Below are 19,493 nucleotides of genomic sequence, written 5' to 3'. Positions count from 1 at the left end.
GCGTAGTATAGCAACGCTATTTTAGGCTTAGCACGCAACTACACCTACTATATTAGTAAAAAGACCTTCCTACTAGCCTTTAAGACTACTTTTAAGCAGTCTATTACAAAGGAGAATATCTAAGCTAGCTTTAGAGGCGCTAGTCTAGTCCTACACAACCTATAAGCTGTGCTATCTAAGCTTAATGTAGTGGTGTAGACACCTATATAATTACTACAATAGGTAGCCACCTAGTAGGCGCAGACACTACGCAATGTAAGGGGCTCGACCCCGGAGGGTAGTCTTAAGCTCGGGAGCACGATCGGACAGGCCAAGGTAACAAGATTGTATTCGATAGAGAGCTAAGCTCTCGGCTACGTAGCTATCTATATACAATGCTGGTTGCTAGGGTAACAATCGGGCCGGGCAGGTGGAGTAAACGAGGTCGTAGACGAGTATGGGAGGCGAAGGGCGTTTAGCCCGTTACACGCAACACGCGCGAAGTTAAGTCTTAAATTAGTCTTATTTAAGAGAGTGTAAGAAAACGCTATAAGTCTTCTATTAATTTACTTACTAAGTAGATTGCGTAGCTAGGTAAAGAGGCCTAGTAAATAGCATATAAAATAACGCTTATAATAGAGGAAATAAGTACACTTTAAGCAGCTTTTAATAAGTTAAATAAGCGTAAAAGCTATAAGTAGTAATATATATAGATAGAAAAGACTCTTACTATAGGCAAAGTATAAGAAGTATTAGCTAAATAAGTAGGTAGTAGTTATAGTAATAGTAAGAGTGCGTTAAAGAGGGTGCGAGGAGAGCAGTAGTACAGGCGTTGCAAGTAGACTAGATATAACGCTTATACCTATATAGTTAAGATAGAAAGTATAAGTAATAGTAGTAATTCTGATAATTAATTTAGTGTATTATAATAATTTATTAACTATAATAAAAAACTATAATAACGTGTTAATGTAGATGTAGTAGTGGGGCGTTAGCGACTTACTTAGGTTAGCAACTTACTTGTGAACCACGTTATATATAAAGTAGCTTTAAAATATAAATTTAAAGTAGCTCTTTTACCACTCTTAGATAATACTTTTTATAAAGACTTTATCTAAGTATTACTCTATATAATAGTTATTATAATAGTAGTTAAAAATAATAAAAGTCTTATTTAATTAAATAATGTTTTTTTTATTTTTATGTGTTGAATCTTTGTAAGTAAGATACTACTAAAGTCTTTTTTATTTTATTTTTATTATCAACTTAAGCTTTTTTAATAGCTTTATTTTATCATAACTAGCTACTTAAAGAACTTTCTATATAGTAAGTAATAAGGTATTATAGCTATAAATACTAAGATTACTAGTAATATTAGTGTAGCTTTTTTTTATACTTATTATAATATATATGCTTAAAAGTAGGATTATATATTCTTATTTATTTATAAAGGTAGCTTATATATAGAGTATCTTTAAAGTACTATAGAAGAATCTTAATTAAGTATATATTAGGCTTAAAGCCTTACTAATAGGCTTTACTATACATTAAGTTAATTATATATAGTAATATACCTATTATTGTAATAATTTCATATATAGATTTACTACTAAAAGGTAACTCTAATATAGTAATAAAAAAGTAAGTTAATATATTTATATTTAAAGCTATAGCAAATGAAAAATACTTAAAAAAAAATAAGTATATAAGCTATTACTAGCTTTAGAAAATTAGTATAGGCGCTAAGAAGAGTTAGGCTAATAGGCTAGCGGCTTAGCGTGGCGCTAGCAATAACTTCTGACAGTCACCTCCGTACCGGATTCTGTGTAGCCCCGATTTCCCCTGTTTCGCCTATCGGATCCACTCCCGGGCTACGTCAAGCAAATCTTACACCATGTCCTTAGGTACGTGTCAATCACGGCGCGGCGAAACCGGCGGTATTACGCCCTACACGATTCACAAATCCTGAGTCCAGAAACGGATGCGGCTCCGTCTGCACAATGACTGGCAGCAGCGGCGGCAGCAGCAGCAGCAGCATGCTGAGGATGCGGTACTGCGCAGCACACTGTAGACGGTAACAAGTAGACAAAGTCTGGTTGCTCTCAAGTGAATGGCGACGGCGCGCGCCCAAGATGCCGTTCCGCATGCCGAATCGGCAAAGCCCATGTCTGAGGTGGCTTGCCGTGATTACATAGTACTACCACTACCACTACCACTTACCATTGCCATTGTGCTCGCTAGTAGCGGTGCTAGCAAGTGCTAAGGGTTCAGGCATTACATCACGGCCTTATCTCCATGCCTTATTCCCGAGGGCGCACCCCCTTCCCACAATCACAATCACAATCACACTCACCAATTACTCGCACAACTACCAGACATGGCAAGAAGAGAGACAAACAACAGGCCGCCCGTCGATTGCAGTCGCATTACTTCGGACTTTCTCCATCGGACGTTTATCCATTTCGGACCACCTGGGCATCCTATCCACGTTCCTCACCCCCCCTCCCCGTCAATCTTTGCCCTCACCCACTGCCACCGACCGCGACCGAAGCAACCTGACCGGTCATCATCGGCGTCGGCCTTTATCGCTGGCCTATTTGTCCTTCCTTTGGCCGCCTTGCCCAACCACCGCTCTCCTCTTTCTTTTTCGGGATCATGCACACACCCACTCAGCCCGCCCGCCCGCCCGCCCGCCCGCGCCTCTTCGGCCGATTTACATTGCCACTTGGATCCCTTCAGGCCCCCTCCCCACCCCCTTGGTCTTTTTTCCCTTCCAACAGCATGGTTATTTTACTGCAACGGGAAGGGAACTTGGAAATGTGTTGATTCTAGTCGGTCAATTACGCTGCTTTTTCGGCCTTGTTCGGTGCCCTTTGGTCTTGTTGCGCCGTGTGTGGCTTGCTGGCCATTTTTTTTGTGTGTGAGTAAACCCGTCCGTCAAAACCAAGGCTTATACAATGCTTGGTCAGCACAAATGTGCACAGGTTTATGTTTCTGGCCCTGTGGTGAGACCAAGGACTGGCTGTTTCATTCTCTTTGCTCCATGGATTGCGTGATCTTTTGCCAGTGGTTCATCTCATAATCTTGTAGTGGTCGTGATATCCTACTGTCTATCCTGGTAACTCTGACTACACTTTTTTTTTCTGCTTGGCTGGCTCAGCTAACTGACGTGTCTTTCGCCTGTGTCTTACAAACAGCACAGCAAAACCCGCCGAGCTGAAGGAAAAACACTTGTGCATTCCAACGGCCGTAACGGAGGTGCCTTGTTGTGTGTAGGTGTAGGTGTGGAAGCATCCAGTGTGTGTAATCCAAGACAAAAGACCCACAACCGCCATTGCCACAACCACCCGAACTACCATACCAAGCAATAACAGACCGAACATTGCCACTCAAGCACACTGTCTTTTCTCACATGTTCATGGATTTACATACCAGGCTCACCACTCTCCATCACCATGTTCATAATCACATACATACATACATATGCACACCAACCCCACACAATCCTCATAACAACAACAAATCCCCTTCTAGCTGTATTAACCCGCGCATCTGACAAATACCCCGTGTGGCAAACCCCCACCCCCCCCCCCCCCCAAAAAAAAAATGTAAGACACAAGATAGGCAAGAGAACAATAACAAGGCCTCTCTCGTATATATTAGGATGAATGGATCCCCCCCCTAGAATCCTTGTAACAATGAAAAACAAGGAAAACAGACATGTGAATAAATACATGGCCTTCTTTACTGACACAACATAACGACAACGACAACGACACGCCATGACGAGGGATAGACCAGGTTTCAGGTTAATCTCTTCTAGTGCACTATTACTACTACCTTGCAGTGTAGTGTAAGTTTTTCCAAGTATTCATATAAGGACAGAAAAAAAAACCCTCCATCAGCCCAGACACTATTTATCCGTAATCCGTAAAGAAAAAAAACTGAACGGAACAAGCCCTTCATTTTGCCACGGTACACATCACGTGCGTATATATTCATTCAAACCAATCTAAATGTAATGTCTCTATATTCTCCTTATTTACCCAGCATGTACACTGCTTTGTCGAATATGTACTTTGCACACCCGCTATATCAACAGGGGTGAAGAAAAGTCTTGTTGGAAAACTTTCCTTTCCCCCCCCCACACCATGCCAACAAACAATAAACAAAACACACGTCTAACATTGAATTCCGTATTTCCTCAGCGTCTCCTTGGCACTCGTAATCTTCATTCCGATTCTAGTCCAGAAGCGTTAGTATTGTGTGATGATGTCATTGACGTCACCGGAGAGAAGAAAAAACGTACCTTACGTCTAGATCGTAGCCGCCCCACTTGGTCACTTCTTCCAGCCAGTCCTTGCATTGGACCAGCAGCTGGGGGTGTTCTTCGGGGCGACTGTCAGCATCTGCCTCGCGCCAGATGTTGGCGGCCATTTCGTAGCGTGCGCACGGTGCCGTCCAGTTGTCTCGAAAGTTTCCATTAAGAAGCGTGCGGTCGACGGGCAGCACCTCCTTTTCCAGAATGGCCTTGGCTTCGGCTGGCTTGTTCATGTTCCGCAGAGTGGCTGCGCGGAGGACATGGAGGATGCTCTTTTCGTCCACGTCTTCCTTGCCCCAGTGTGGATTGGCCGGCGATTCGCTCCAGGCCAAGTTGGCAAGTGAAACTTCAAGGTGGTCGTCTCGCATTCGTTTGTAGCCGTTCCAGAAAAATATCATCTCTTCCAAAGGTGACACGCCGATTGCATCCACCAGATCGCACTTCCATTCTTTTGCGCGAGCCTCCCACTTCTGCACCTTGCGGGCAACGAACACGTCAAACGGCAGTTGGCGAGCCATGAACTTCTTCTTGCCTGTATTGGGGACGACTTTCTTGAAGTACTCTTCGGCTTTCTTCCCGTATTCTTTTGCTTCCGTCGGGTCGGTTGTCTTATTTCGTCGGTAGAGCTCGACGTAGGATGAGGCTATGATGTGGTAGTACAGTCCATGACTCCAGTTGTTCAAGGTAATGCACTTTTCAAAACCAGCGGCAGCGGCCTGATAGTCATGCATATACATGTTGTTGAGGCTGCGTTCGAACCAGCTCAAAGCCTTAAGCTGCTTGAGCTTTGAGTCGCCCGCAGTAGCCATGAATTGCACAGATTTCTCTAGCTCTTTCTCCGATGCCAACATTCGCGACTCTTCAAGGAGCCAGAGATGGCTTTTAGGGTATCTTTCGCGCATGTAGCGAAGCAAAGCCACGCACTTCTCCTTGGGGTAGGAGCCCTCGCCCTTGGTGGGGAGAATGTCACAAAAGTTTGTGATACCATTCAAGTATCCCATAAGCACCACACCAGCCATGGCGCCGTGGATATTGTGAAACTTGGTGGCCTGCCAAAGCATCTTCATACCTCGCTCCCTGTCCCCCTTGAAACCGACAATCTTCAGCAAGGAGGCAAAAGAAGGCGGTATGAATGAGAGCATGAGCAGCAACATTCCGAAGCAAAAGTTGGATCCAGAAATAACGAAGACATCCACCGGGTGATCACTAAACGTGGAAATATCCACGCCGTCATCGCTCAACGTGAGCTGCTCAAAATATGCAATGGCATTCGCCGTAGAGGACGACTTTGCTCTTCCTGTGCGGAGAGCCGTTCCCGAACTCGACTTGATATCAACATTCTTCTGAGCGTTGTCCACTGCCACTGAAGCATCTTTGTCAGCATTGACGTTCAAGTGACCGGCGTACTCTGGAGGTGTCGCATCGTTTGGTCGGTCTTCTGCGGCATCCACGAATTCGAATTCGTCATCATCGCCATCTTTGGTGCCTTTCTTTGACTCCGGTCCAGTGACCGTCGTAGTCTGTTTGGGACTAGAGTTTGACGCTGCAGCAGATGCATTGCCAGAGCCACGGGACCCTGACGAGCTGATACTGCTGGTACTCCTCTCCTTGAGAAAGTTCTTCTCGTTCTCCATCACAGCTTCCAGTGCAATGTATGCTTTCCTCAACTTGTAGAAACTCTTAACGGCCTCCGTCAAGCTCTCGTTGAGCACGCCGACCACAGCACTCATTAATTGTGCCTCGGCCATGCATACCGCGTATTCAGTGCCTGGAGGATATATGGGCGACCGATGCGAGCTGGGATCTTTGCTAGCACGTCGCTGTTGTTCGTAGGCCGAGTTCTCGGCTATGTACAAGGCGTTGGCAGCTACGCTACATGTCAGCCTAGGTCAGTGATACCATAGCGGGTATCTAAATGACCTTCGCGAACGATTTCCGGCTCGAAACCTAATGTTGCTCTTATGAAGACGCATACTCCCGCTCCTAGCTATCTCACGTAAGCCCCAACCCCACTCCCTTTTGGCTGCAGCCTAGAGATGAATGCGCACCTGGTGGAAAGGTGAATTGCCCTTGTTAAGATATTCTTCGGCGGTTTCGATATCGTCGGCCATAATGTAGGTAACAGCTATGCTCGCGTGCCGTTAGCTCCGTGTGCGACACTGCTCGGATCGGCGGTCTAGAGACTTCATACCACTCATCGCATCCTGTACTATCGTGTGTCAGTAAATGCATTTGATCATGAACGCTACAATACCTACTCTGTGCAAGCTCATCCAAAGAGTCCAGGCTCTTTGCATGCCCTGGCGTATGGCTCTTGAGCCAACCACCGACTTTGAACATGTTGAATCAAAAGGACGGGAGGCAAGGCGAGCCTCACCACAAAAAGATAGAAAGAGAAGAAGGCAGAGTAAGGTGAAGGGAAAAGGTGCCGTCTACTGCAGATGCTGGCGGAACGGCGAACGCCCCAGTATAGTCTTGCGGAATCTTGTAACCTAGTCCACTCGGACAATACGCCTATAGTTGCGTCGGACGTTTCGGGGCTAAACGCAGTACGTCATCTTCGCTAGCAGGGCTCACAGCTGTTCGCTTTCCGGTGCAACGCGCGGGTTTGCCCTAGTACATACGAGGATGCAGGGGTCGTTAATGGAAAATCAGTAGACGGCCTAGTTACCTCTGATAAGATCGTCCCCGGGGCCAAGCTGTGACACGGGGATGCCAGCACCCCGCGGACCAGCTTCCATGGGCACGTGATGTCGCGCTAAGCTCTGCGGACAATCGCCCGCGTTGGAGCCGCACGACCACCACACCGACCGAAGCACAAGACCGCGCAACCCCATCGTCATCCGTTCAGCTACAACAAGATACTTCCTGTTCGCCCCCAAAAAAGCATTCGTAATGTCCGGCTCAGCACAAGGAAGCAACGACATGAAGAAGGCCGTCGTCGGCGACTCCAAGAACGGCGAGCAACCGCTTGCGCCCGAGAAGAAGGCCGCCACACAATTAGAGGAGGACGACGAGTTTGAGGACTTTCCCGTAGAGGGTAAGCTTTTTCGGACAAGTCGGTCGCGACTCGAGCTAACGGCTGTGTAGACTGGACAGAAGAGGAGACGCAAATCCCCAACGGCAACACACACCTCTGGGAGGAGAGCTGGGACGATGATGACACAAATGATGAGTTTGCTGTACAGCTGAGGTGAGAATGATACGGCTGGCCATGAGAAGCCCGAAGCTGACCTTGTACAGGGAGGAGCTGAAGAAGCTTGGCAAATGAGCGACACCACTGCGACAAGACGAAACGATAGCACCCCACCGGGATGCGGCCATGACATTCGATATAATTTGTGGTATGATAGGGCTAGAGTCGTCGGGGCATATTTTCAAAAGCATCACGCGTGTCTAGAGCTGCACAGTCAAGGACATTCATTGCAGCATGGTTCACAAGCATTGGAACCAGAAAGAGCTATAGCTACACAATCATAACTTGGACGATATACCTTCTCTCGCCTTGAGCCATCATTCACCGTTTTTATGTGACTGGTTTACTTACTCGACAGGGCCGAGACACCGGGCAGGTCCTTGCCCTCAAGCAGCTCGAGCGACGCACCACCTCCGGTCGAGACATGCGAGAGCTTGTCCTCTACACCGTATTTGGCCGCAACAGTAGCAGTGTCACCACCACCAATGATGACAATCTTGCCGCTCTGTGCAGCAGCGACGGCACTGTCGAGTGTCGCCTTGGTGCCCTTGGCGAACTTGTCAAACTCGAACACACCAGCAGGGCCGTTCCAGAGGATGGTTTGCGCCTCGTCAATGGCTTCCTGGTACAGCTTGATCGACTTCTCTCCGCAGTCGAGACCCATCCAGCCGTCGGGGATGCCGTCCTTGTCCTCAGCATAGCCAACATTGGCATCCTTGTCAAACTTGTCGGCGGTGATGTAGTCGACAGGCAGAACAATCTTGACGTTGTTCTTCTTCGCCTTCTCAACAAGGTCCTTGACCGTCTTGCTGCCAGCCTCGTCGAACAAGCTGTTACCAATCTTGACGCCCTCGAGAGTCTTCTTGAAGGTAAAGGACATGCCTCCGCAGATGATCAGGCTGTTGACCTTGCCAAGCAGGTTGTCAATCAACTGGATCTTGTCAGAGACCTTCGCACCACCAAGGATGGCGAGGAAAGGTCGCTTGGGCGACTCAAGCGCTTGGGCAAAGTAGTCGAGCTCCTTCTTGACAAGGAAGCCAGAAGCCTTTTGTGGGAGGTCGACGCCGACCATGGAGCTGTGTGCGCGGTGGGCAGTACCGAAAGCGTCGTCTGTGGATGATTAGCCTGGTGCATTCCCCAAAGAAGCCATGGTACCACTCACTGATGTAGACATCACCCAGAGCAGTCAAGCCCTTCCTGAACTCCTCAACCTTGCTCTTGTCCACCTTCTGCTTCTTGCCCTCATCGTCCTTGTAGCTGCCCTCCTCCTCGGCGTGGAAGCGCAGGTTCTCCAACAGGATGACCTGGCCACCGCTAGCACCGTTGACGGTGTCCTCTACCGACTTGCCGACGCAGTCATCGGTGAAGGTGACGCTCTTGCCGAGAAGCTTCTCGAGTTCGGGAACAACCGGCTTGAGACTGTACTTTGCGTTGGGCTTACCGTCAGGCCGGCCGAGGTGCGACATGAGGACCACTGCCTTGGCACCATTTTCGATTGCGTACTTGATCGTGGGAAGGGCACCGACAATGCGCTGGTTGTTGGTGATCTTCTTGTCGGCATCCAGAGGGACGTTGAAGTCGACCTACAGGCTCGATTGTCAGCTTGGACATGTGTGTTGTGCTGAGTATCTGAGATCTAGCTTACTCGGATCAGGACGCGCTTGTCCTTGAGGTCGACGTCGGCGATCGATAGCTTGTTGGAGAGAGACATGATGGGGGGTATGGTGTGTGTACTGTGATGGCACGCGTTTAGTAGAAAGCTCTTCAATGCTCAAGCTGTTGCTTGTCAATGCGTGCAATGGTGTATTTGCACTTGAACGAGGGCCTTGCTTACACTCAAAGGTGGGGATTGAGGGAGAAAAAGAAGCGCAAGTGGTGCTTCGTGTTTGTTGTTGGGCCTTAGGTCGTCATAGGGAGGCTTGGTGGGGGGTAGCGGGGCAGTCAGTCCACAGGTTCCTCATGCATGCACAGCTTCTTGCTCCTTATCGAACCATAAAAAAGCAACTTGGCGTGACCAACACCAAGACAAATTAGCTAAGATGAAACGCTTTTGCTGAGCCTGTGCCGGTCAGGGTGCGTGGGTTAAGCCCCACGGCCCCCCCGCGGCCGAGAGTGACGGTTGGTGTCGGGAGCTACAAGAGCTTGCATATCGACCATCTTCTTCAGCACCCGGAGAGCAGCTCGACGGCACCGACTGCAGTCTGCATAACCATTTGCAATTGCCGTGATCGGCTGAGCGTAGCGTTTAACGATAATAGTATTTCATTCTGGTCTGATTGGAATTGTACGACAAACCGCAGCGACTGAACAGAAACCCGAAAGACCGGACGCCGTACAAATGCCCATTCAAGGTGTAGACGCGCAAATAGCTCAAAAGGAAAATCAACCAAAGATCGCTGTGATCTACTCAATGTGTATCCAGAACACGTGTACAAGCGAATTCGTTTTTTGTAGCAGGATAGCTTTACGCTTCGTCGGCCGAGTTGGTCAAGGAAAGGTAGGCAGTCCAGGCAATACCGACGCTGGACACAAAAGGCTGGCGGAGTCTTAGTCAAGTACAACCCGAGCAGGGCCAGGACACTTACAATCTGGTACTGGATGGGCATGATGCGGAAGTTGATGATTTGCACTGCTGGCCAGACCATGTAGTTGGCCTTGAGCGAGGGCACATAGACGTCCTGGAACTTGCGCTGCACAGCCCGCTTGCCGCCACCTTCGGCCACCGTCATGAAGGTGAAGAAGGCTGCCAGACCAGCTGGGGCAAACAGGAACTGGTCAAAAGCAACGCGCTTCAACGCTGGCAGCCATGTCGCAGTTTTCGTAACGGGAAAAGTTGCAGACAGGAACCTGAACCACCTGTGTTGGATCGGCGACATGAGGAAACCGTACGACATGAACCTCGTGGTGCGCTCAAAGTCAAAGGGCGGCGGCAGTTTCTTCGAGTCGGGAATGAGATCGTTGTCGTTGAGCGGGTTGCGTCTGTCGAGGTCGTGAATTTCAATCGCCAGGAAGTCATCCTTGCCTGGGCCGCCCTTCTTGCGAACTGCGCGCTCTCGCACGGCAGTCAGCGTCTGGGCCACTGTGTCCGCAATACCACCCAACACCTGGCCCAATATCAGCACCTGCTCTGCATATATGTTGCATACGTAATCGGCATTGGCGCAGACGTCAACGCAACCATGGTTTGGTTCGGGGGGGGGGGGGGGGGGCGGGCGCATGCGATACGAGGCCTGTGGTGTGCGCAGGCTTTGCGACGAAAAGGGGATGGCACATACGGCGTTGGTGATCATGGTGGTGAGGACTGGCCGCGCCGCATAGTACTGGTTGTACTTGCGCGTAAGCAGACTCACTGCAGCCATTTGCAAGAGGAAGACAATCGAATGGAGGAGCGGCTGGCGGCGATTAGCAGACTCTCGGGCCGGCGGTGGGCGTGTCGCTTACGATCTTTCCGTAGACCCAGCGGCTGTTTAGCTGGTAAAGCAGTCTGTGTCTGGTGCTGTTCATGGTGAAGGTATGGGTCCTGCAAAAAAGACGTGCGTGTAGCGTTGCTCCAAGACCGCGCCCGATGACGTTGCTGAAACGCAGGTGGAAGGTCCGTGTGTGGCGATAAGTGGCCCTATCTGTCCAGGGCTGGCGTGCGCAGTGCCAGAGGGCAGTCGTCGGATATCTCTCTGGAAGCAGAGGCGCTGTCTCTGAGGTGTAGAAGGTGTCGCCTGGGGTTGACGCAGCCTGGTCTTGGGGTGCAGTGGCGGGAGGGTTTCACGGACCGGGACCAATGACGACGGGTTTCACACATCAAGCAAGCAGCGCGCGTCAACTGGCATCAGCCCACGTCCGGCGCAGCTGCGGGCTCACATCGCCCAAGGCTATCCTAACATTGCAGTACGCGCGTCTCATGTGGTGGCATCTGTTCGCGCAAAGCAACTTCATGGTGTGTGCCCGCTCGGATACGTCGGCTAGCTTTCTACAAAGGGGGAGAGAGAGGCGGCCCCACGAACGTCAGAAGTAGGTGTAGGGTTGGAGTCTGATGTGGAGGCGCTTCCAGAACAAGCAACAATCTACAGTCTCTTGAAGCCCGACAGCACTTGCAAAGGGTCATCTGGGTATATTCTCCTCTAGGCTCTGCTCATGGCGCCACAGCAACAATGCTGGGCAAGTCGCGGATATCTACAGTCTCATTCGTCACAAGATCGACCACACGTATGGCTTCCACAGACAATACGCCCGCAGCAAGTGCGAGAAACTTGAGATCTGCCGTATAGCAGGAACCTGGTGAGAGTTGCCTATATGCAGTCAGCATCCCTGTTCTATACGCATCCAGCTGGCCTCAACTCACCCTACGCGGATGTCGGTTGCCAAGCAGACCAGGTCTGCCGCCTCTGTCTTCGCACTCTTCTGCTTGGCATAGACGACATTCTCATCGGTAACCGCCGTCGCAAGAAGCTCTCGCCTGTCGATGCGAGGAACGACTGCCGACGACGTAGACGGACGAGACACGTGCTTCTCAATATCTCTTGGTCGCTTCACAATAACCAAGATTGCTAGCCTCCGCGTCTTGTCGGATCGGTTGACGATGAAAACATCCCATGTGAAGATATCACCAACGCGCACGCTGGGCGGCCCGGACACTGTGAGTGTGACATTTACGTCCTTGTTCGAATGACCATGCTCATGCGGCTCCTGAGCATCAACACCAGGAAGGGCATCAGGGTTAGCCGTGTTTGTCGTTTGCATCGTAGAGCCGCTGAGACGTTGGGATGCCTTGGCATGAGCAGACATCTGTTCAGATGTGAAATCGACGGGTGTTTTCCATTCGATAGCAATGTCTGGTCGGCAATCGCTAGCCATGGTGACTTTGGCCTCAACAGTCAGAGTCAGATAGTGGCCCTTGGCCCCAAGTGCTGGAGTCCCATCAGGGGCGAGATCCGGTGTGATTTTGTACAGATAGGTCAATTGATTACCGGGTCTGTGGCTGACTTCCGCGTCTTGCTGTTCGCTCAACTCTTTGACCTTGCCTCCGTGTAATGTCAAGTCGACTTTCTTAACGTTAACGTTGTATGTAGCGAATTGCGCGACTTCAAGATCCAGGGAAGCGATCAATGACAGATCACTGAGTGGCGCATGGAGTCTGGAATATCGTATCCTCCAAATTAACGGCGGCAGCACCCTGAATATGGGTTTCTGGCCATTCTGGATAGGGCGGACCATTTCTCGCGCAACAGGAGCACTCAGAGTAACTTTGTTGATGCGCATAGACGACAGCCGGGGGTGGATACCAACGAGAGCAGGGTCATTTTCAAACGACTGGAGCAGATTCAGTGGTGTGGGCATGCGACTCGGGAGATAGTCGTCTTCCAGCGCATCGTGCTCTGGCCTTTCGGCGGGCTTGAAGGAAGCCACAGGCTGGAAGTAAACTGCAGGCTTGTGGAACCTTCCTTGAGGACGGGCTACTCTGCATTAGGCCTGTGAAAATCTGATAATTTTGTAGGTCTTACCAATAAAGATGTCTACCTTCCAGATGACAAAAGTGTGGGCATCGTCCCCCTCAACATGATTCACAATAGTCGGCTCGTCAGTTGGCTTGATCGTACCAGAGTAAATAAGTTCCTTCATGGATCCGGATTTGGGGTCTTGCTCGGGTGGCGGAGCCGTGCTGAAGGCGAATGCTTCTACATTGACTACCAATCTTGCAAGGTACGCCTTTAGGGTGGCATCTTCCAACAGCGGTGCTCGAAAAACAACATACACAGCCAGCAGTTCATCTAGAAGCCTATGCATGAGTAAGAGACATGCAGGCACCGGTGACTTGCTGAGAACGTACCGAGGAGAAGCACTTGGCGCTGGGACAGGAATGGTAATATGGAGCCATCGTCGTCTGCCACTCCATCCCACGACTCGATTGCGCCCTTGATGTCGACCTCAGACTTTGCAGGGACGACAGCTTCAAGAACGGAGCTTTCGGCAAAGTCAAGACTTGTGCGCGGTTGCGCTTCGGCCGTACCTGCAGCCATGGCGAAGTCAGAGTGAACAGCGAAAGTGCACGTGAACCCGGTGCCTGAACTAGGGGGGCTAACATCCGCGCTAGTCAAAACGTCCGTGCGCCAAGAAGTTCCACAGCTTCTTCCTCTCGTACCCGCTCAACGACAAGTCTTCTGCACACCAGCGCGACTTTACCACCATCACCAGCGCAATGAACGGCTATCCACCCCCAATGCCGCCGTCAAGCTCGACTTGGACGACCGCAAAGACGCCCGATGGCCGCGAGTACTACTATAACACCATCACGAAGCTTACGACGTGGGAGAAGCCCGATGACTTGAAGGACGAAGTAGAGGTAAGACGCCCCCAGTGGCCCCATGACGCATCTGTTGCTAACAAAAAGTAGCGCGCGCTTCCCGGCACCGGCTGGGCAGCCCACTGGACAGAGAATAGGCGGTACTTTGCGCACATTGAGACGAAACAGACAACGTGGAGCATACCCGACGCGGTTCAGCAGAAGATCGACCAGAATAGGCAGAACCAGCCGCCTCAGCGTCCTCCTCCAGTGGGCCCTTCTGGCTGGGCGGGCGGCCCACCCTCGAATGCGCCCTCGTACGACAACAGGCGCCCGGAACGCGACGAGTATCGCCCCGACCGTCATGACCGCCGCGATGACCGAGACCGCGATCGCGATCGCGATCGCGAGTCTGCCTTTGCCGGCGACCGCCCTAGCATCAACTTCACAACGGGCAATGAGCTCCAGTTCTCTACCCCTCAAGAGGCCGAGGCTGCTTTCATCAAGGTGCTTAAGCAGATCAAGGTGCAGCCCGACTGGGGCTGGCAGCAGGCTGTACGCGCTGGTATCCACGATCCCAACTGGCGCGCCATATCGGAGCCAGAGAAGCGTGAGGAGGCCTTTAAGAAGTACTGTGAAGATTTGCGCGCCCAAGAGAAGCATAAGGAGCAGGACCGCCAGGCGAAGCTGCGCGCTGACTTTACCGCCATGCTTCGCTCGCACCCGGAGATCAAGTACTACACCCGCTGGAGGACTGCACTCCCCATTATTGAAGACGAAACCATCTTCCGCTCAGCCAAGGATGACAACGAGCGGAGGGCGCTGTTCGAGGAATACATCATCTCGCTCAAGAAGGCGCACGAGGAAGAAGAGGCAGAAAGCAGGCGGTCCGCGCTCGACGAAGTCCTGGTACTGCTACAGGAGCTGGATCTGGAGCCCTTTACTCGCTGGCAGACGGCCGAGGAGAAACTGGAACGCAACGATGAGTTCAAGAGCGAAAAGTTCCAGACTCTGACTCGCATTGATGTGCTCAATCAGTTTGAGAAGCATATCCGACAGCTTCAGCGCGAGCACAACGACCGAGTTCAGGCTGAGCGACGTATCAAGCACCGTGCCGAGCGTAAGAACCGCGATGCCTTTATATCGCTGCTGGATGAGCTCAGGCACAAGGGCGTACTGCGCGCTGGCACCAAATGGAAGGAGATGCACAACACGATCCAGGATGATTCCCGTTACACTGCAATGCTTGGCCAAAGCGGGTCTTCGCCGCTTGATCTGTTCCGCGATGCTCTCGAGGAGGAGGAGAGCAAGTTCCGTACTCTACGCCGACGAGCTCTGGACGTACTAGAAGTAAGGTTACCTCAGCATCAAAAGCACAATTCATTGCTAACTCTGCTACTAGCAACAACGCTTCGAGGTTACCACATCAACCCCTGTGGAAGAGTTCCTAAGTGTCATGCGAAAAGATGCTCGCACCGCTGATATTGACGAACAGTCCATGCACAGCATCTACAACTACGTTCTTGCAAAGGTGAAGAAGCGCGAGGAGGAGGAGCGACGGGACGAGGAGTCGAACGAACGCTATGCTGTAGACAAGCTCCGCTCTGTCATCAAGCACCTTGATCCGCCAGTGTCGGTTACAGACGACTGGGAAGTGGTACGTCCCCGTGTTGAGAAGACAGACGAGTACCGCGCACTGAAATCAGATTCCCTACGCGAGCTGGCATTCGACAAGTTTATTTCGCGATTGAAAGACAAGGAAAGTGATCGTCGCGACCGCAGCAGGCGCGATGATCGCGATCGTGATAGGGACAGGCGTGACCGAGACCGTGAGTATCGCAACGGGCATTCTGACTCTCATCGCCGTCATCGTACACGTACTCGCTCACCTGAACATGACCCGTACGCTGCAGAACGTCGCCGAGCCGTTCAAGATAGGGAGGCGCGCTACAGAAACAGCGACAGCACTGGCCTGTCCCCTCTCCCACGCCGCGACCGCCGTGATGATGACCGATACGAACGCTCTCGCCGAAGCCCTCTTGGAGATCACTATGGCCGTGAACGCCGCGAGCGTGAAGTGGAGCGTGAACGATCTTACGTTAGTAGAGCCGATCCACGCGAGGTGACGGTCAGTCAGCTTGACTATGGTGACAGTGGTGGCCGTACCTCGTCGACTCGTCGCCGCCGCGACAGCGACGAGAGTTCGAGCAGGCGCGACCGCGAGACCAAGGTACGTAAAGTGAAGCACCCAAGAGGCAATAGACGGTTACTGACGTATCAGCGTGCGCGTTACTCGCCTCGGGCTGAGCGCAAGTCGAAAACGCCTGTGCCGGAAGCATCGACCAAGAAGGAAGAGGAAGATCGTGCACTCCGTAGTGGAAGTGAGGAAGGCGAAATCGAGGAGGACTAGAAGTCTTCTCACATGCACCCCTCTCGCAGGAAGTTGGCTGCATTTGGTCGTACGCTCTTGGCTGTCTGCCATGGGAATTTCAAGTAAGTAGGCTACGGTATATTCTTCTCACCAGTGAGTCAGTTGGTTGGCTGTCCGGTCGCCATGGTGTTAGTACGAACATGTGTATTGTAGTTTCGTAGATAGCTGTCAAACGACTCGTATATTACTAATCATGTCTATGGCCTCATGGCGTGGTGGGTATATTGTGAAATGTCCGAGGGTGTAAGCACGAAAACGGGAGGGTTTGACATGGATGGTGAGAGCAGTCTGGGAAATGCTGATGCTGATGGGGTTGGCAAGACTCGGCTATGACTTTTGTCTAGGGCAATGGCTCTGGCATGTGACAGAGGGGTGTAGTTAAGGTTAGCGGGCACGAGGGGCTACCCAGGCGTCAGGACCAGCATGGATCCAGAGCACATGGCATGAATGCAAGACACACAAATAAGCCGGGCGCTATTACCTGTATCCACTTGGATGGGAATTCCACAAACCCGTAGTTTGATGTGCTCCGACGCTGCCGTCGGCTCATGACATGGCAGAGGCGTGTAAGTTAAGGTACGTAGGTTTGGGCGGGCCGAGGTACGATGCTCAGAGCTACCCCGGACTCCACTTCTTGTGCGGCACGCGCAGCACGATTCATAAACTCGGGGCTGCGCGCTACTCTATCCACGAAACCAAAGACAAGATAACGACGGATCGCTCGCTTTTCTTTTTCTTTTTTCTTCTCTTTGGACACGTCGTCGTCTCTTAGCTCGCCGTAAGCCAACCACACAAAACACCATGTCGGCGACTCCCATCGTCCCCTTCTCGGAACCGCCGTACCTTGCCGGGCTGCCGTCGCCGTACTACAAGGAGACGCATTTGAAATTCCAAAAGGCGTGTCGCGAGTTTTGCGAGAAACACTTGCTGGAGAAGGCGCTGGAATGGGACACGCTCGAGGATGTGCCGCCGCACGTGTTTGAGACGTTTGCAAAGGCCAATATGCTGATTCCTTCGCTGCCGGCACCGCTGCCCGTCGCGCAGCTGAAGAAGCTGGGGGTCCATGATATCTTGGGTGTGGTCAAGGTCGAGGAGTGGGATTACATCCACATGATGATTTATACGGATGAGGTACGGTGGCGGAGACAAAGAGCGGGGTTGAGGAATACTTTGGGCTAACGGGAAATACCAGATGAACCGATCGGGTCTCTCAGGGCCGCCATCATCGCTCACAACGGGCATGGCGTTTGGCGTGCCGCCTATTTTCAAATTCGGAAATCAGCAGCTGCAAGATCGGTTTCTGCCGGAGCTCCTGACGGGCAAGAAGCGGAGTTGCATTGCCATTACAGAACCCGAGGCTGGATCCGATGTCGCCAATATCACCACCACGGCGGAAAAGACGGCAGACGGCAAATACTACATTGTCAACGGCAGCAAGAAGTGGATCACCAACGGCATCTGGTCGGACTACTCTTCCATGGCTGTAAGGACTGACGGACCGGGACCTGGCGGGCTGTCGATGCTCGTGGTGCCTTTGAAAGGATATCCGGGCGTCACCATGCGAAGGCTCAAGGTCGGTGGTATGATCACGGGAGGCACGACCTACATTGAGCTCGACGACGTCAAGGTGCCTGTGGAGAACCTCATTGGCGAGGAGGGCATGGGCATGAAGTACATGTAAGTGTACTGATGCATTTACAGGGATGGTATTTTTTTGTGGACTCGATCAGAAAGCTAACATGACGTGTCATAGCATGACCAACTTCAACCACGAGCGTCTCTCGATTGCCATTGGCGCAACGCGTCAAGAGCGCGTGGCTCTGGCGAGCGCAGTGGAATATGTTCTGAAGCGCGAGGCTTTTGGCAAGCCGCTGGTTGAGCAGCCTGTCGTACGGCACCGGCTGGCGAAGGCGGGTGCACTGCTAGAGTCGCAGTGGGCATGGGTCGAGCAGTTTGTGTACCAGATGGCGAACATGCCCAAGGAAAAGGCGGACATTGAGCTGGGTGGCTTGACGGCCATGACCAAGGCGCAGTCGGGCATTGTCTTGAACGAGTGCGCGCAGGTAGCGCAGCTGCTGTTTGGTGGTAGCGGATACACAAAGAGCGGTCAGGGTGAATTGGTTGAGCGTGAGTACTACCACTACTACTACATCCATGGACCTAGTTTTGGGCAAAGCCAGGATCATGGCGATGCGACGAGCTGCAGCTAACATGTGACAACAGGAATCTACCGCGACGTGCCTGGCATCCGCATCCCGGGCGGGTCGGAAGACGTGCTGCTGGACCTGGGGGTGCGCCAGCTAGTCAAGAACTTCAAGGCCAAGACGCAGGCGCTCAAGGCATCATCCTCGAAGCTATAAGGCTGTATGTAAGATTTAAGTAGCCGGTGTGGGGAAACCAGGAAACCACCACATTGACATAGCCAGAGGGGGAGGGGGGGAGTTCCCCCAAATCAAGATTGTCGTTGCTGCGGGCGTAAGAAAGTGTTGGTGTCATGGTTGGTCGCGTGGGTGCCAAGAGGGGAAGGGAGGGGGGGGGAGGCGGAACAGCCAATGAGCTGGTTTTCCGCCCGGACGAGCAGGCGGATAAGGAACCCGTGTTGCGCGCACGTGAGCCCCCACACGCACAACCTCCAAGCCAGCCGGGCTTAGGGATGCGCCGGAAGCAGAAGTGAATGCGTGCATGCGCATGTGCATGGGTTAAACCCCTCGCTTCGGCCCTTCCTCGATCGGACCAGCATGAAATGTCTGTGGTTGTAGGCTGTGACGGGTCGGAGCTGAGGGCCTCGATCGGTAGTGTGCGTGTGTGTCAAACATGTTGCAATTTAACCCTTTCAGCGGGCTTGCCGCTCACTTTATCTCACGCATGTAATCCTGGTCGCTGATTCTTGGGCTCTGTCTGTGTCTGTGTCTCCATGCAGCTGAGCATGGACGTATGTAAGAGTGTAGTTACTTACTAGCTGGGCGGATGGGACATGCGCTGACGTCGGCGCTGGACACGCGCACATAGACATGCACATACATAGTAGTAGTAGTAGTAGTAGTAGTAGTAGTAGTAGTAGTAGTAGTAGTAGTAGTAGTAGTAGTCGCAGTAGTACACATGGGCCTCGGCACACACGCACCCTCTGGCCGCTGCGAAACCAAAGACAGAGTCGAGCCCCACGAGTCGTTTGAGCCGACTCGACTCGTCTAGTACGACTATACCGCCTGTGGCACTACTTACGCAAAAAAATAGTCGGCCATTCTCTTGCTAGTAGGGGGGCGAAGTGCTGGCGCTGGCGCTGGCGCTGCTA

General features: G+C 51.8%; 7 protein-coding genes across 7 annotated transcripts; 3 read left to right on the top strand and 4 right to left on the bottom strand.

Annotated features, from left to right (window-relative positions):
* Positions 1 to 4,160: 4,160 nt before the first annotated feature.
* SETTUDRAFT_98049 (uncharacterized protein) lies at positions 4,161 to 6,640 on the bottom strand (the record flags this gene model as incomplete). The annotated part of the gene is made up of 7 exons (XM_008032310.1): positions 4,161 to 4,221; positions 4,289 to 5,625; positions 5,665 to 6,167; positions 6,221 to 6,287; positions 6,349 to 6,425; positions 6,492 to 6,509; positions 6,559 to 6,640. 7 exons carry the CDS (start codon positions 6,638 to 6,640, stop codon positions 4,161 to 4,163), a joined length of 2,145 nt encoding a protein of 714 aa, XP_008030501.1.
* A 555-nt stretch (positions 6,641 to 7,195) lies between these two features.
* Positions 7,196 to 7,571, top strand: SETTUDRAFT_23469 (uncharacterized protein; the record flags this gene model as incomplete). The annotated part of the gene is made up of 3 exons (XM_008031880.1): positions 7,196 to 7,340; positions 7,391 to 7,493; positions 7,544 to 7,571. 3 exons carry the CDS (start codon positions 7,196 to 7,198, stop codon positions 7,569 to 7,571), a joined length of 276 nt encoding a protein of 91 aa, XP_008030071.1.
* Positions 7,572 to 7,839: 268 nt separating this feature from the next.
* Positions 7,840 to 9,207, bottom strand: SETTUDRAFT_157068 (uncharacterized protein; the record flags this gene model as incomplete). The annotated part of the gene is made up of 3 exons (XM_008032309.1): positions 7,840 to 8,606; positions 8,659 to 9,079; positions 9,142 to 9,207. The coding sequence occupies 3 exons, from the start codon at positions 9,205 to 9,207 to the stop codon at positions 7,840 to 7,842; spliced, it is 1,254 nt and encodes a 417-aa protein (XP_008030500.1).
* A 537-nt stretch (positions 9,208 to 9,744) lies between these two features.
* On the bottom strand, positions 9,745 to 11,314 carry SETTUDRAFT_122526 (uncharacterized protein). Its single transcript, XM_008032308.1, has 4 exons — positions 10,938 to 11,314; positions 10,772 to 10,888; positions 10,082 to 10,600; positions 9,745 to 10,032 (listed from the first exon to the last, which is right to left on the bottom strand). Exons 1-4 carry the CDS (start codon positions 10,998 to 11,000, stop codon positions 9,961 to 9,963), a joined length of 771 nt encoding a protein of 256 aa, XP_008030499.1. The 5' UTR covers positions 11,001 to 11,314; the 3' UTR covers positions 9,745 to 9,960.
* Positions 11,315 to 11,588: 274 nt separating this feature from the next.
* On the bottom strand, positions 11,589 to 13,507 carry SETTUDRAFT_142300 (uncharacterized protein; the record flags this gene model as incomplete). Its single annotated transcript, XM_008032307.1, has 4 exons — positions 11,589 to 11,779; positions 11,833 to 12,943; positions 12,992 to 13,258; positions 13,318 to 13,507. The coding sequence occupies 4 exons, from the start codon at positions 13,505 to 13,507 to the stop codon at positions 11,623 to 11,625; spliced, it is 1,725 nt and encodes a 574-aa protein (XP_008030498.1). The 3' UTR covers positions 11,589 to 11,622.
* Positions 13,508 to 13,686: 179 nt separating this feature from the next.
* Positions 13,687 to 16,338, top strand: SETTUDRAFT_142296 (uncharacterized protein; the record flags this gene model as incomplete). The annotated part of the gene is made up of 4 exons (XM_008032306.1): positions 13,687 to 13,830; positions 13,882 to 15,120; positions 15,173 to 16,000; positions 16,052 to 16,338. 4 exons carry the CDS (start codon positions 13,687 to 13,689, stop codon positions 16,178 to 16,180), a joined length of 2,340 nt encoding a protein of 779 aa, XP_008030497.1. The 3' UTR covers positions 16,181 to 16,338.
* A 664-nt stretch (positions 16,339 to 17,002) lies between these two features.
* Positions 17,003 to 19,060, top strand: SETTUDRAFT_122517 (uncharacterized protein; the record flags this gene model as incomplete). The annotated part of the gene is made up of 4 exons (XM_008032305.1): positions 17,003 to 17,332; positions 17,394 to 17,878; positions 17,955 to 18,328; positions 18,425 to 19,060. The coding sequence occupies 4 exons, from the start codon at positions 17,003 to 17,005 to the stop codon at positions 18,559 to 18,561; spliced, it is 1,326 nt and encodes a 441-aa protein (XP_008030496.1). The 3' UTR covers positions 18,562 to 19,060.
* Positions 19,061 to 19,493: the final 433 nt, after the last annotated feature.

This window comes from Exserohilum turcica, assembly GCF_000359705.1.
Source record: "Exserohilum turcica Et28A unplaced genomic scaffold SETTUscaffold_7, whole genome shotgun sequence".
Taxonomy (NCBI): Eukaryota; Fungi; Ascomycota; class Dothideomycetes; order Pleosporales; family Pleosporaceae; genus Exserohilum; species Exserohilum turcicum.
The sequence above is the reverse complement of the archived record's forward strand: the minus strand, read 5'-3'. Positions and strand labels throughout refer to the sequence as shown.

Coding starts and splice junctions, on each gene's coding strand:
- SETTUDRAFT_122526 (XM_008032308.1), bottom strand. CDS start 11,000: ATGAACAGCACCAGACACAGACTGCTTTACCAGCTAAACAGCCGCTGG. Junction 10,889..10,937: donor GCTGGGTCTACGGAAAGATC/GTAAGCGACACG, acceptor AATCGCCGCCAG/CCGCTCCTCCATTCGATTGT. Junction 10,601..10,771: donor CCACCATGATCACCAACGCC/GTATGTGCCATC, acceptor ATATTGGGCCAG/GTGTTGGGTGGTATTGCGGA.